At 32.8% G+C, this 16,391-nt stretch overlaps 1 protein-coding gene across 1 annotated transcript in view; it reads left to right on the forward strand.

Annotated features, from left to right (window-relative positions):
* The first annotated feature begins 1,797 nt into the window (after window positions 1-1,797).
* Window positions 1,798-16,391, forward strand: part of RIMS2 (regulating synaptic membrane exocytosis 2) — a 209,326-nt gene continuing 194,732 nt past the window's right edge. The window contains exons 1-2 of the mRNA XM_063299583.1: window positions 1,798-2,219; window positions 14,498-15,411. Coding sequence (XP_063155653.1) covers window positions 2,101-2,219; window positions 14,498-15,411 — 1,033 coding nt within the window. The 5' untranslated portion in view covers window positions 1,798-2,100. The remainder of the gene's footprint in view (window positions 2,220-14,497; window positions 15,412-16,391) is intronic.

The following is a 16,391-nucleotide window of genomic DNA, read 5'->3' on the forward strand; positions in this document are numbered from 1 at the left end:
CAAAAACAATGTAATGTACAGTTTTAAATACAGGTAAATTAGGCATATTGTATTTGGGATGCAAAAAGCCAGATGAGCACTAGGGGGCAGTAAAGAGGTACAAAACACTAACTCTAGTTAGTGGTCCTTTGGATTTTTGCAGCCCAGATATGGTATGCTTAAATAGGTCCCAATGAATTTAATGGAACTCATTCTGAGTAGATGTATATAGTATTATATGCTTAAAATTGTAAAAGAATTTGTTAAATTCTATGCTTCATTAGAATGCCCCTGTAAATTTATTACATGTAGGCCAATCTAAGAACAATAACAATATAATACTTACCTTCAAATGCCAAATATAGAACTAAGATTTCCAATAGTCACAGTATTTTTAAAACATATAGTTTATTTTATATTAATTTTAAAAAAAATTGATATTATTTGATTTCAAAACATTACGAGGACAACAAAGAGAGCTGGATGAATAAGTTTATATTTCTGGCATATCTGCTTTTGCCTGATGACACTTAATCTGGCAAATATTAAATTTCTGAATGAGAAAAATATAAACAAGAAAATATATGCTATAAACTTGTTAAAAATGATAAATACTTAAACTTGCATTGTGGAATGATTATTTTAAAAATGCCTGTAATCTGAATTTGCCTCTTTTTTTTCCATATTTCTTCCTATTTTTTATTCTTTACTGTGAAATTCTGAGAGCTATGGTTATAATTCCATTCTGAGATTATCAGAACATTTTGTTAATTAGCTGGAAGCTTCCTCATTCCATTTTCCTTAGATCTTGGGGTCATTTTCAGTGCATAGACTTTAATAGTACTCTTGATTGTAAGTGGTTGGCATATAATAGCAAGTGTATATTGAAAATTAAATATTCCAAAGCAAAATGTATGAATTGGTATTCTTCCCTTTGCTGGTGATAGTGTATACAGCAGTGTATATAGTATTGTATTCTTGTATTGTAATTTGATTCAATAGGACACAACTGAGGGTAACCGTAGCATGGTATTTTATTTATTTATTCAGGTGGAATTGTTTGTCTTACAGTCTAGTTGTATTTGTTTTTTTTCCTACCCAGCCACTGTCTTGCTGCACAGCTCATGGAGTGCTAAGTCTTCAGTGTTTTTGATATGTCAAGACTCTTTACTTGGTTTAATTTGCTTCTTCCGTTACTGAATAGAATGCAGCAAATTTCTAAAGGATGCTGCAGGTTTTTGCTTTTGGATCACACAGGGAAATTGCTCTGGAAGATTTTGCAAATTCGGGTAAAAAATAATTGTCTCAGTGCTATGAGCACAAGATGTGCAGTAAGTAATACAACACAATCCAGTATAGCTTGTATGTTCTTTAGCTGTACATGGAAAATAAATGAAACTGGCAAAGGACAGAATTACCTTTATTACAGAATAATCCTGATCACATGCAGATATGATGCAGCTTTTAAAAAAATGGAGGCAATGGATTTATTCTAATAATCTCCTTACTCCATATGATCAATTAGAGATCTCTTACTATTTTTAGAAGGGTCCTTCAGCTTGTGCTACTGCCTTCAAGTTCTAAAACAAAAAGGGACCTATGTATTCTGTCATTGCTGCTAGTCATTTTTTTCTGGGCAGGAAGGGTGGAGGAGAAGCTGCAGAGGATGATCCCTCCTCCTCTCAGGCAGTAGTAACAGTGTGCGGATGCTCATCCTCGTTTTTATTACTTCTGAGATTTTATTGCTGGCAGCCAGATGTGCTGAAACTCCTGAGGGCAGCATTTATTCACTGTGCGTTTTTAAGAGGCATAGAGAAATATGAGTAGAATACATGAATGCAGCTCAGCTTCACACTTCAGCTGGGACTGCCCAGAAAGATTGCTGCTGTTTGGAATTCCTGCTGTAGTGATGAAAAACCAGTGTGGGTCTTACATTTTTTACGACTGAATTAGAAGAATGACATTACAGCTAACTATCCATCCCTGCTCATTTAGTTACAATTTTTATCGAGATCAAGAGAAATATGGAACTTGATTGCCGAATCTGCATTTGATGGTGACGGCAAAACAGATGACTTTTTGCACAGGTGGTAAGAAGGAATAGCAGGCAAGAGGGAAAAAATGCAATTTGAGACATTGCGACAGGTCTGCAATTCAGTGTTATCACATTTTCATGGGGTTTTCTCATCTCCAAATATTTTACAAAATGATCTTTTTGCACAAACATTGGATAATGCTAGGTAAGTAATAATAGAAGCTTTCCTGTCCAGCACTGGAATGGTGATAACAGCAGTGTTTGTGTGTGTGTTTGCTTGTTTGCTTTTCAGTGAGCAATTACATAAACAGATCTTGAAATATCAAGATGCTTGACATACTAATGAAACCATCATTGGTCATCTGTTGCTATGCTTAATATATTTAAATTTATTATGCTAAAATAATAGGCCTGCAGTACTGCATTAAAACATGCATGATACCATGTGGATATCTTTAGAAATACTTTAAATAGCATGATCAGATAGGTAGCAGCAAGTACAGATTTCATTCAGATACGAAATTTTCAAAGAATACTTGTTAAGCAAAATAATTGTTCATTTCAAAATGCTATTGCCATTAATAATATGCTGTAGGTTTAGATGAGCAATATGGTTGCTATTTGCAAAATGGGTAAAATGTATTCTTGGTGAGTGTGTGAGTCTGTGGGGAAGAAGGTTTTTCTATGCTTAGCATCTTAAAAAATAGTACTTAAGTGGACACATGAATGATTAAGCCATCACTTTGCAGTAGGTCAGCCAGTTTTAACCACTGTTTCCTTATGGGTTGTGATTGCTTTTTTAGTGAAATGGCAGAAAAAAGAGAATTTTGTTAATTACAGTGAATAATGTCAATTTTATTCAGGCATTTAAATGTATTTAAATCTACCTTGCCTCTTATATTAATTTTTTAATTTTGAAGCATCAATAAATTATGTAGCAATATAAATCTCTCTCCATATTTAGGATTCTGTAATCCCTCCAGTTTAAGAAATGGAATAGAAGTGATTAAAAACGTAGGATATACTCCCAAGTGCATATCCCAAGGCCTTCATATTATAGTAGTTACTCTTCAGCCATGCAAAATCTGTTCTTGTCTGTTCATTTCTGTTGTTGCAGTTCCTACTTTTCAGAGTACATGCTTTTTGTGAAAACATTCCTTTTCTCTGTATGCTTTTTGTGTCTGTAAATCTTGCATGAAATGTAGCAATACGCATTTTCCAACTGACTTGCTAATGAGAGAAGCCATGAGCTCAGTATAATCATTTTAGGTTTAGGAATATTTCACTTCTTTAAAGGATCCTAAGCTTTTTTCACTGTCAGTGTACTATCCTGGGAAGCATTTAAACACTGTGTGAATGGAATTATAAAATGGTTCAGTCTGTCTGTTCTTGTACTTAAATGTACACAGTTGTATAAGTTGCAAATCTTTTAAAGGTCTCTACTAATGAAGGCCTCTACATTTTGGTAAGGAACAGTGTATTTAAGTTTTCTTATTAGCAATAATATACCGAGGTACATTTATTTATTGCTCACTTGGGATTAATCCAAGGTGTGTGATTAATTTACATGCATTTATTTGTTACCCTTTTTTATGATATTAGCAAAGTAGCTACACAATTTTTCTTAACTGAATAATATATATTATTAGAGGATTTAGACCACAATCATGTGTATACTAACCTAGGAGTAAGCTCCACTGCGATTTTATTTAAAATAAAGCTTGTATGATCATTGGAACTTAATGGCTGGCTTCCCTATTAAAAGAATGCTTAGAATAATAGCAGGGATGACATCTTTCAAATCATATTTTATATTTCTTTTGGAGAAGAGGAAAAACTTTTTTTAAAAAAATTGGATAAGCAGGAAATGTTCCTTAATTATTAGCAGCTACAATAAACTATAAAGAGATGCCGAAAGCTAATTTGGGAAAAAATACATTAAAGCTAATAGTGAGTAGCAGTATGTTTTTGTACCATCCTACTAATATAGGACTTCGGTTTTCTGGATATTGAGAAGGTGTTGACCTCACATTCTCTGCACATTAACAATAGCATTTATTAAAGTGCCCACCCTCCTTAGAAAGCTTATTATGCAGTTATTCTTTTATTAGCTATAAACAGCTTCCTGTTTATATCATAATCCCTTTGCTTATACTAACAACACTGCAATGCTGCAGCATTTAATGTTACTCTGGCCTGTATGCATGTGAAACTGTGAAGCTATGCTCTCCTAAACATGAGTGATGTTCCTACAGTTCCTAACTCCATCCTGCTGAAGCAGCATGTTTTTGTGCCAGAGCTGTTACAGTAAATCATTGCCAATATGCATCTAATGTGAACATCTATTTCAGTGGTTATATTTTATACACCAGTAGAACTTTTTAAATAATGTCTGGTTTTGGTTTGCTCCATAGAATAATTTTTGTCTTTTCTCTTTTGTATTGCAACTGAAATACTGTGTTGTAATTACAGGCAAACAAATTCAAATTTATTTTATCTACCTTAAAAATGCTTCTAAGTAAATATCTGATGGCACATAGTCAATCAATCAAATTTTGTCTCAATCATGTTTAAATAACGGTAGATTCTTTTTCGGCGTATTTAACGTTAAGCAGTTTAAAATTTATATACAAAAGTCAAGAAAACTCTTAATGTGGGGTGTATTCACTTTATTTTCTAAGTGCTGTTCCTTCTTCCAACCTTAATATACTACTATTGGATATATTGGCTGATTTTTTAATTTCTTTTAACTGTAGTGGAGTTCAGAATTGCTTTGGGCAAATTTCATTGACCCATATAATTGAATATAGCATTGAATCTAGATCATTAAATAGAATGTATCTTCTTATAACATTGCTATAAACTGGTCAGAACAATGCAGTTCCTTGGAATTTGCATTTGTTTTAATGTGTTACTCTGCTATCAAAAAATTTATTGTATAGAACTACTTTTTCAGCTATTTTTAATTGCTGCTAATAATAAAGAGGAGGTTAATTTTGTATCTTGACTATGGAGGAGCACATGAAAGTTGATTTCTGACTGTAGATATTGTTCATGGAAGAGACATAAAAGAGAGCTGAAATTTCTGTCTTTTGTTGCAAGTCTTTCTGTGGCAAAAAAGCATGCTTTTCTTTAAAATAAATGTCACAGTGGCAGCCTTCTTATGCTATAAACCTGAAGTTCTCTTTAATCATCTATATTTGGCCCAGCTTCATTTTTGGCTGTCATTTTTACTACTTTTTTTATTCTTAAAATGGTAGGTAATGACTGGGAATATTAGTACTAATATTTTAGCTACCATAGATTAATGAACAATATGTCACTTAATGCTATTTTTGAAACAATTATATAGCTCTGCAGATACACTGTTTTTTCTTAATCGGTCTATACGCATTCCATTAAACCTGATTTAAATATTTTTATGTAGCTTTGGCACATAGTATTAAAAAAAACTTCTTTGCAGTGTAATTGTATCATAAGCAAATATAAATGATGGAAAAATATATATAGCACAGTGTCCCCAATTTTAGCACCAAAGTGTATCCAAAATGCCTTCCTTCACTCTAAAAATGTAGCTAGAAGTCTTATCCTCTTGCAGATGTCACTAATCTTGTAACCTTTTTATTTAATTTGTTTGCAGTTACGCAAACAATAGGTTTTTAATAAATACTTGAAATGTATCACACCATAGTCTTGAAATACTGCTAAAATAAATTATTTTAGTAGTCTGTGGTGGTGTTTCTTCATTTTTTATTATTTTCACTTAAAAATACACAGTGCTAATAATTTGTTCCGGGAATCCCCTAGACTGGAAAAGAATGCTGCAACTTGTACAGTGCTCGTGTACAGTGTGCAACCCTAAAAAAAAAGTAGGAGTTATTGGGAAACTTTGAAGCAAATACAGTATGAATTGGTTTTTACAGACTGAAAAAAAAAAAAGACGAGGAATAGTTACTGCTTTACTTTGCGGTAAAATGGCAAAAAATCTGTAGTAGAAGTATAAACAGAATTCATTCCAAATCTCTCTCTTTCTTGCACACACAGACAAATATTGCAAAGCCTGATTGTGGTACTGCAAGCAGTACTTGTGGACCTCGTGTGTTTAGAGCAGATTCAACCACTTGCAGATCTGTGCCAAAGGAATGAGGTTGAGAGCTAGAAAGTCAGGGGCTGTTGATATATATAGTAGCACTCCCAAACCAGGACAAGAGTTAGGCAGGGCGAGAAGAAGGAACTCAGAGATAATCCAAAAACACAGTGAATAGCTGTATTGGATGATAGCCAACTGGTGAAATTGAGGTATAAGCAGAGTTGGGTGAAAGCAGAAATTTTATAGATCTTAGTGAAACTTAAGTCGTAGAAGAAATATGGTAAAAGTAAGTTGTTGAAGTAACATAAGTGACATTGATAAATCAGAATAATACTGTACTAGTAATTACTTATAATTAGTAATAATAAAACCCAGAAATATGTATAGCTCCCTTCTTGCTGTAACTACAGAAACAGGTGAAAACTGTTCTTTTCAATTGGCTTTCCGTCCCAACTACCTGACTGTGGGCAACTATGTCGCATTTTATTTGGGTTTATCTTTGCTTTTTGTGATTTTTCTTTTTTTGATATCATTTTGATTTACTTACTCTGTTTTTTTTCTTTTTGTTGATGTTGTATACTACCCCAAGTCCTTTGGATTTGAGGTGGATTATAACTGCTATAAAATAAAGGAAGAGAGGGAGGGAAGAAGGAAGGAAAGGTAAAATGGTGGTCCAGATACCAGGTTTTAGTACTTGCTTTGGAAAAATATTCACGCTTTGGCTTAATTGTAGCAGATTATTAAATCAGTGAAGATTATTATCGTCAAAGAACATAAAGCTGTATTGTTGAGTGGAGTGGTATGGCAAGAGTTCCCTTTAATAGGGAAATGAACTTCTCTGTACAGAGCTTTACCTGTGGAAAAGATTGCTTTTTTATTTATTTTTGTTTTTATTTATTTCTTATTTTATTTGAAACTAGCTCAGTTTCCAGGACTGGAACTACTTTCAAACTGGTGTAGAATCCTTGTGAGAAAATGGTCTCAGTCATCCTCCTGTGACCCTGTATTTTTACTGTTCTGCTTCTAGCTTTTTCATTGTTGCAAAACCCATTTTCAGAAGAAAAGAGTATCAAATATGCAGTTGCAGCATTTAAGGAGAGAAATTACTTTACCATTAAGTATGAATGACATGGTGGAAATATGCCACCTCTTAATGACTTTCCTATATATTTTCTGTTGTGTAAGCATATAACAACTTTTTTCTTCTGATCTGTTCCAACTTATATAGATAAACAGTGAGAAATTCTGTTCCTATTTAGAAGAGGGAGGATTGAGTTGTCATTAGAAGAGTTGTCAGCAGACAGAGTTCTGGCTCTGCTAGATTTTCTGGCATCAGAAATCAAAGGAACTGCAGAGGAATAATTGGGAACTGAGTTCATGACAACCTGAATTCATAAAAAGAAGAGAGTGGTAGAGAACACATGCTTGCTTTTTGTTTTTACTACTCAATTATTTGTGCAGTTGGACAAATGTGCCAATTTAAAAATGTAAAAAATGAGAAGGCTATTTTCATTTTTGGGTGGAAGCATGAGGAATAAGAGTCAGTAATCTCTGTTTGATTTATTTTTAGCAGTGGTCATCCTGACTGGGAAATTCTGGGAATTAAAGTCCATGTATTAGAGGACACCAGGTTGAGAATGCTAGTCTTAAACAATACTGGTTATTTCAAGAATCTGCTACTTTTTTCAGTACTGTATTCTATAAAAGGATGAAAAAAGGAGTGGAGAATGGGGTATGATCAGAATGGTGACCTTGTTTTTTTGGTGGTAATTTTTATTAAAGATTATAATTATAATAGTATAAACTAATATGAACTGAAAAAAGATAGAAGAATAAAAAGAAAGAGTAGAAAGTGCAGAAAAGAAAGAAAAAAGGAAAAAAGAGAAAAAGAAATAGAAATAGAAAGGAAAGAAAAATAAGAATATAGTAAAGAAAAAGAAAATAAATATATGAAGAAGTAGCTTTCCACTTTTATCACAAGTGTAAACAATTTTAGTAACTTATTACTTTCTCTTAAAATACAACAAATGATCTTCCCATATCCCATCTCTAACCTATAAACAAATCCATAAAACCCCATTTCAGTCCTGATGTCAGCGAAAGTTCATTAAGGGTTACCAGAGATAACAACGTATCTATTTTAACCTTGATCAAATAAACCAACTTTATATTCCTTTTATTTCTAACAATTTTAATCTTTAGTCCATTCAAATAATGTCATAGAACTTAATTTCTTTTCATTTTTTCTTCTCACAAAATTCTTCAAAGCTTTAATAAGCCTCTTTTGTAAATCCAATGTAGGAAAATTATCCAGGTCACTCTCTTGGTTTGTTGTTTGTATATCCCTTTTAATTATTAAGGCATCAGCCTGTTTCTTTTGTATGTTCAGTGTAACATCTTTTTCCATGTCATTCTTGTAATCTGTCATTTGTAAATCCACTTTCAACTCAATCTCAATCTTGTCAGATAGAACCCGTTCCTCTTCCATAGCAGCTTTACACACAGTCTATCCATAGAGGCAGAGACTATTAAAATTAACTTCTGGGTCCATCGTTCAAAAATACCCTTCAATATATCCAATGTTAGAATATTTTGCTTCATTCTGTAATTGTAACTTGAGTTTCAGTGTACTTCTCCTCTAACTGTAATCTTTAGTTCCCTTTAATTCCCTCTAGTGTCCAATTGTAATTTTCTAAAATCAAAGTTTTAATCACCCTTCTGCTGTTTATTTAAAAACATTTTTTCAAGTTTTTTAGTTGCTTACTTCCTTCTCTATTCAAGTAAGTTGGTCTTAATATTTGTTCAGGATATCTATGACTTTTGATTTGAATTTTTCTTAAGCCTAAAATAAATGTTCTTTCATTATAATAGTAGGTTTCAAATTACTGTTTTCTTAAAATGTTCTCATAGCAAATTGATAGCAGTTTGCTATGAAGCAACTGAAACTGTTTGTAATTAAAAGAGTCACCCAGTGAGGTTCTATGGTTGGTCCAACAGTAATTGAATGGCTGAACCATTACATCACAGTGGCTCAATGGGTACAAAAAAGTTACCATTCCTGACATACACCTTTCCAATCATGATTCATAATTCTCCAAATATTAATGATACTTATCAGATTGTATTTGCTATCACATATTGGGCTTTAAACTTCACCTGTTCGTTCCCCACACTTTTTGTCTTAGTGTAAAGATATCAGAGGTCATGGTTGTTTCACTTTTCCTGTTTTCCAATTGTATTCATTTTCAAATGACTGTATGTAGGTGTACTGTGAATGTAAATTTATTTAACATTATATAATTCTATGAAATCTTACAAATACTTCATCGTCTTCTTAATCAACACTTCATAAAATTTATTTTGTAAATGTATATGCCACCAAATCCAGCAGAATCATGGCAGCTCACAATCGAGATAAGACATCAGCAACACAATTCATAAAACAAATCCAGTCAACAGTAAATATGAAATAGTAGCTGTTATAATAAGCCAACATCAAATATTAAAACATCCTTAGTAAAATCATCTCTAATAACTCAGAACAAAAACAAAACCTAACTGTAATAAAATTCTATCAAAAATTCAAATTAACAGCACTATCATGATGATAATCAGCCACCAAAGGACCTACTGAACAGTGTTCTCTTAAACATTTTCCTGAAAATCTGCACTGTGGGCAACACTTTAATATCTGGAGGCAAGCTGTTCCACAAAAAGCACCACCTACTCATTTCAGCATTTTTGATCTCATGAAAATGCAGGACAACCAAAAACTTCTCCCTAGTTCATATGGGACAGGGGGATTCTAACTGAGGAAAGTGGTCACTTATTTCCCTTCCTGGTTTTAAGATTAAACTACATATTTGTAAGGTATAATTATGGTCAAGACAACTCTATTTACATAAGAACTAGTCTTTTGTTCTTATGCTTATAGACCAATAAACTAGGTTAACTGCCCTTTCAAATTGTTTGAAATGGCTATAGCTCGTTCTCTGTTTGCTCCCATCAGTGTTAGTTATGTATTATCCAACCAATTTGTACTGAGATTTCTTTTTGGGTCATATAGGCAGAGAAAACTAAGTGTAGGAACTGTTCTCTGGTTGAAAGTCTAGCAATCCTTTGGATTTTTGTAGGCTTATTGCAGTCCTACTGAAAAACAAGGATAAAAATAATAAGATACAATTTCGGATGCACTGGAGATTTTTTTTCTCTGGAATTGCCAGCTAGATCCAACCCATTTTCTAATTGGATCTTTTTTTGTTGTTGGCTTCTGCTGTCACACCAAATTCTGCTGACAGAAAGACAGATGGACAGAGCCCAAATCCATTTACATAATTTCTTTCTGAAAGTCCATTGGTCTGGAAAAAGTAAAAAAAGGTTGAGGGCAGGTTTGAAGTATTAGAGTCTGTCAGCAGGATAGCTTTCCTAAAACAGAACAAAATGGGACTGTTTGGTATATTAGAAGTCAACAAAAGAAAAATGGGCCATATCTGGTTTTAAGATGCATTCTTTTTTGTCCATTATTTGACCCATAGCCTGAATTGGGCCATTATGATAAACTTCGCTTTGCATATCATTCAAACAAGGTCATAATAAATCCAAAAATGGAAATGAAAAGTTTCCTTAAATATTTTGGACAATCAGTTTTGGGAATAATCATGAAAATATGAGATATTAGGTCATTAGGACAAGTAAATCTTCTGCTCAAGTTAGGAGTTCAAATTAACTTTGCTTGAACACAGCCAATGAAAGAGAGTTGACTACCTCTCTGAGTAATTAGTTCTACTACTGAACTGCTATCATGTTTTTTTCAACAGGAATATAGTGATGGAAACTGCTAGATAGAATTTAGTGTGTGAACCTGGCTTGGCTTGAATTAGATGAGTGACTTCAACTTCAGGTCAAAAGAATTTCAGTTTTGTATCAGAAAGCTCCCAAATTAATTTTCAGTTTCATTTTTCAGGTTAGTGATTATGGATAAATAAATATTTAGCATTATTTGGAAGAAAAGTTTTTTAAAAGTATAACATAATAATAATAATTTATTAAATTTATATGCTGCCTGACTCTCAGTGACTCTGGGTGGCTCACAACAATCAAAGAAATTACAATAAAATCAATAAAAAAAAATAAAGATGAAAGATGGCAAGTGCAATGAAGTGAGAAGTCTCACTCTTCCTCACCAAAGGCCTGGGTGAAGAGCCGGGTTTTCATGGCTCTCCTAAACAACAGCAGAGTGGGGGCTATCTCAGTTATGTTCCAGAGGGTAGGTGCTGCTGCAGAGAAGGTGCACTTCTGGGGTCCTGAGAGATAACACTGTCTAACTAAAGGAACCCAGAGTGCACCAATCCTGCAGGATTGGTCCTGGAAATTGGAAAGGTCACTGAACAATCAACATTTACATTAAACCAAATCTAGGAAATCTAGGAATTTCCATTCAGATAAATGATTTCACCACATCAATTTTAAGGATTTTAAATATGTTTTGAATACACTTTAATGGAAGTACAAATGTTTTAGTTTTCCAGTAACATTAAACTTATTTTACAAGTACAAGTTTAAAAGAATATAAACTTTTAAGCTTGTACTTGGAATTGTATTTTTCCCTTATTCTTTTAACATAATATGTAGTTTTCAAAAATAAATAAATAAAAAGAAAAAATACTTTAAATAGTTCAAAAATGTCTGATGATGTGCATTTTGCAGAAAACAATACTGTAACAAATCACTAATCAACTAAGTACTATAATCCTCCTTATCGGGTAATACTTACTTGACCTCCAGCTATATACAGCACATCATAACAGTATTAAACTGTAGCTCCTCTCTCATGTTCTCTGTAACTTTCCTTCTAGATCGCCATTCAGACTAGAATAACTAGTAATTTTTAAAACCCATATTTAACCCCTTCAAATGTTTATTAATTTGTACTTTAAGGTGGGAAACATATATGAAAAGGCTATTTTGGGCTCCTAAAACAAATGATATTGTATATGGTATCCTCAAAACTATCAGGATTTAGTGAAGCCGTAAGGTGCACAGAATCTGATGTTCCTGATTTCCCAGATGTGCAGTGGCTGGTCAACAGGTAAAGAAAGACCTTTGTAGATTATAGCTATGAAACTAATAAACTCTTGTACAGTGAGAGAAAAGTTTTTAAGGAAACAATTAACAACTCTTTATTAAAAAGAAACGTATGCTGTTTTATATTTTAGCAAGTATATTCTCAGAATTCATGACTTCAAAGAGTATACTGTGATCTGTTGGTCGATCAACTTTACAATTTGATTGGAGTTTTGAAAGTAAAAATTTTGAACATTCTGTAAAGAGAAACAGGTTACAATACTTAAAAATATATATCATGATTTGCTTTGCTTGTATTGTATTTGATAAATGCTAAGAAAACAATGCCTAGCAGAATACTCTGTATTCTGTAAGAAACAGTTAAAAATAGAGTTGGATTCAGACTTAGATGCTTAGAGTAAATCTAATATCAGAAATTTCAGTGGGTCTACTTGAAATGTGACTAAGTTGGCATTTAGTTCTCTTTTATTGAACTCTTTTAATCAACTAGTGTATTCCATTACAAAATGTATATCTTTTTTTTAAAAATGAGAATTTGACAATTCAGATGAGTTCCTTGTAATATTTTCCTTTGAAAAATAAAGTACCTTACTATCCTAAGTTGTATTTTGAAAACAGGATAGGATGGAATAAAGTAAACAATAACAATAATATATTTTTGTAAAATATAGCTTACAAAAATTGTCAAGAGATCAATGAGGTGGATTATATTTAATGGAGATCACTGTATAGTTCCAATGGGATTTTAATTAACTTAAATATAGTAAGTTCTGGGGATTAAATGTTTTCTACTGTTTTTGTGGTTGGTCATTATTATTAGTGTTCATAGACATCAGGTTCTTAGTTCTAGATTATATTTTTGAAAGGTAATGTTAAAATACTTTGAGTTGATATTGGTCAGCAGATTATGCTTTGAATTTTTTTGTTTTGCAAATGTGAGTGAAAAATAGTTAAGTATACTTAAAATTTTCCAAAAGTTATTTGTATATATTCTGTTTCCTTTGTTTTGTTTTATTGCATCTGAAGTATTTTTATTGGTAATATATTAGTAAATATTTAGAATGTAAAAAGGACTTCATGGTCATTATAATCTTTGTATAGTGGTCCTATAAGATATAGAAGGTGAGAGGTTGAGGCTGAGACTGAGAGTAACATTGATACAGCAAGTTTGAAGGTAATTTTATGTTGCAAGCAAATGTTTTTAAAGCAGAATCACTTGGGAATTTGAAAAAGGCAAATCATGTGGCGGAAAGGCTGCTTAACCTTTGGGGCATTGCTATATATGTTAACATATGTGTATAACTATGCACATTATCTCTGTTCTTTGTAGATGTAAGTAACAGCATTTGAATCTCTGCTGTTTTTGCCTTGGATACTACATTTTACTAAGACATACTGCAAAATTGTATAAAGATGGCATATACAATCCTTAAGTGTTTGGCTTTGGACTTGAAGTTAATAAAATAATTTTAAATAGTTAAGCAATGGTAAAAGCTTTCAAAGAAGCATTAAGCAGGAAAGAAGAAAAATATTAGTTTCTTTTCTGAGTGTTCATTTTGCTTTTTTTGTTTGTTTTCCATTTTACTATAGAGTAAGAGAGATGTAGAAGTTATTACAAGGGAATCCTAAAATTGTAAAAGATAATACATTATAAATTGTGATCATGCAGACATTTCTGTAGATCTTTGTATTGTCTGTGAATTCTTAATTTGATAATATTTAATTTTTTGGTATTTAAGTGGTTGTATGATAGAAATTAAGAATCATGGTTAATATTTTTTACTTCATAAAAGAAACAGACTGTGAAGTGAATATATTGCTATGTTTAACAATCCTGTCAGATAATTTGGTTGAAACTGCTTTCTCCTTTTCTTTCTTTAATCAACTATGGGAAAAATCCTAAGTGATGGGTAGATACATATAGACACACACACACAAAACATATTTAGTGACATTCAACAACACTTTTTTTTTACTCTTCTCCAAATTTCTTCAAGTATATGAAGCAAATGGAATAGATGGTATACTAAAACATTTGGTTTCATCCAACTGACATATTTCAGGCAGATAAGAAATTTGAATTGGATTTCTTAATTTGTAGTTCTGTCTCCTACCTATTATGCCAAATCAGCTCTATAAGAATAGTTGAACTTAAAGTAACATACAACCATTAGAGTGGGTTATAAACAGGTTGGTTATATAAAGAAAGCAATACATTATTGTAGCTCAGTCATTTGGAATAAATAATTTATGAATTAGTTTGTAATAGATACATTTTAAGTGAGTTTTTCTTTTTTTTTATTGCTTAGAAAAAGAAGCCCATCAATACCCAGGGATCAGAACAGAAGGTTCAACCAGCTGGAGGAGAGAGACGACTATTCACAGTATGCAACATCAGATGCTGCAATGCCAAGATCACCATCAGATTATACAGACAGACATTCACAACATGGATTGCAACCATATGAAGAACCTGAAATTGATGACTATAGGGATTCTAGTAGGAGAAATCACAGACGTTCAAGGGAGTATCCTTTAGAGGAAGATGACATGCAGAATAGAGGGGAATATGAAAGGCAGAGGAGGGAAGAAGAATATCAAGCACGATATCGAAGTGATCCTAATTTGGCTCGTTATCCTGTCAAACCACAACCATATGAAGAGCAAATGCGCATTCATGCTGAAGTCTCACGTGCACGTCATGAAAGAAGGCACAGTGATGTTTCTTTGGCAAATACCGAATTGGAAGATTCCCGGATTTCAGTGATGAGAATGGACCGACCATCAAGGCAAAGGTCTGCATCTGAACGCAGAGCTGCCATGGACCAGCGTTCGTATTCAATGGAAAGAACTCAGGGACTTAGTCCCAATCGGCAGAGAACCACAAATCACAGTCCTCCAACACCTAGGAGGAGTCCAATACCTTTTGATAGGCCAGATATGAGGAGAACTGATTCATTAAGAAAACAGCATCATTTAGATCCAAGCTCAGCTGTACGGAAGACAAAACGTGAAAAAATGGAAACCATGTTAAGAAATGATTCATTGAGTTCAGACCAGTCTGAATCAGTTAGGCCTCCACCACCAAAGCCTCATAAAACAAAAAAAGGAGGTAAAATGCGTCAGGTGTCATTGAGCAGCTCTGAAGAAGAGTTGGCTTCTACCCCGGAATATACAAGCTGTGATGATGTCGAAATTGAAAGTGAAAGTGTTAGTGAGAAAGGTAAGGTCTTTTTTTCTATTTGCCTTTTAACTGGAGAGTAATTTATTTTAAGTACAGTATTAAAAAACATAATAGAAGCAAACTATTACTGTGAGTTTAAGTTCTTCATGCTGATGTTTTAAAATGTGATTTTGTCCAATTTCAGTAGAGCTTTATAAATGAATTTTGTGCATCCTCTCTTTCTTAAAAGTTCTAAATCCGCATGATTCCATTATTTAATAGGATGTTTTTTTAATTTGCTTTTTATACACATGGTTTTCAGAGCAAAAGTTGAATGAAACTAGATGAGTCAGAAACGTAAGAGCTAAACTGTGCATTTTAGGTAAAAAGCAAACACATAGAACCAGCTGGAATAAGTGGATAGCACTGAATTGTGTCAAGGCAATAGAGTACTTAGAGAGAGGCTGTTTATTGCTTTCTTGACTGATACCACATACACAGAAAACATAAGAACCTACTATTTTTATTATTATGGGGGAAAATCCCAATTAATGCATTGCAGTGGACCTGATAGCAACTTCAGGAAGGTCAATTTGAGTCAATTAAATAGAATTGGGGAAAGGCTTAAACACCTTTCCCACACTAATATTTATGTATTGATACAGTTCAACCTAACCCCAGGGGCAGCTTTAAGGTTTTAAAAAACCAAGAGATTTAATAATAACATCTCCACATTATGTGTAATTAAATCAGTACAATATAAGAATAAACATTTAATTTAAAAAATCTGTTCTTGTGCATTAATAACTGATAGGGATTGGCTAAAATTAGTGAAGTTGACAGATTGAAAGTGATGAACTATAAATATTGATAATTCTAGATTTCATCTATCTGCATAGGAAATCATATGCATTTAAATGTGACATTTGAAAGCAATGATATCAGACTACTCCAGGGTAAGTGGAGTGTTTGCAAAAAGTGAAATTCTGTAGCACAGTATACTAGAATACAGTAATATGAACTAACTTTGTGTTGTTTTT

This window comes from Candoia aspera, chromosome 3 (assembly GCF_035149785.1).
Source record: "Candoia aspera isolate rCanAsp1 chromosome 3, rCanAsp1.hap2, whole genome shotgun sequence".
In the NCBI taxonomy this organism is placed as follows: domain Eukaryota; kingdom Metazoa; phylum Chordata; class Lepidosauria; order Squamata; family Boidae; genus Candoia; species Candoia aspera.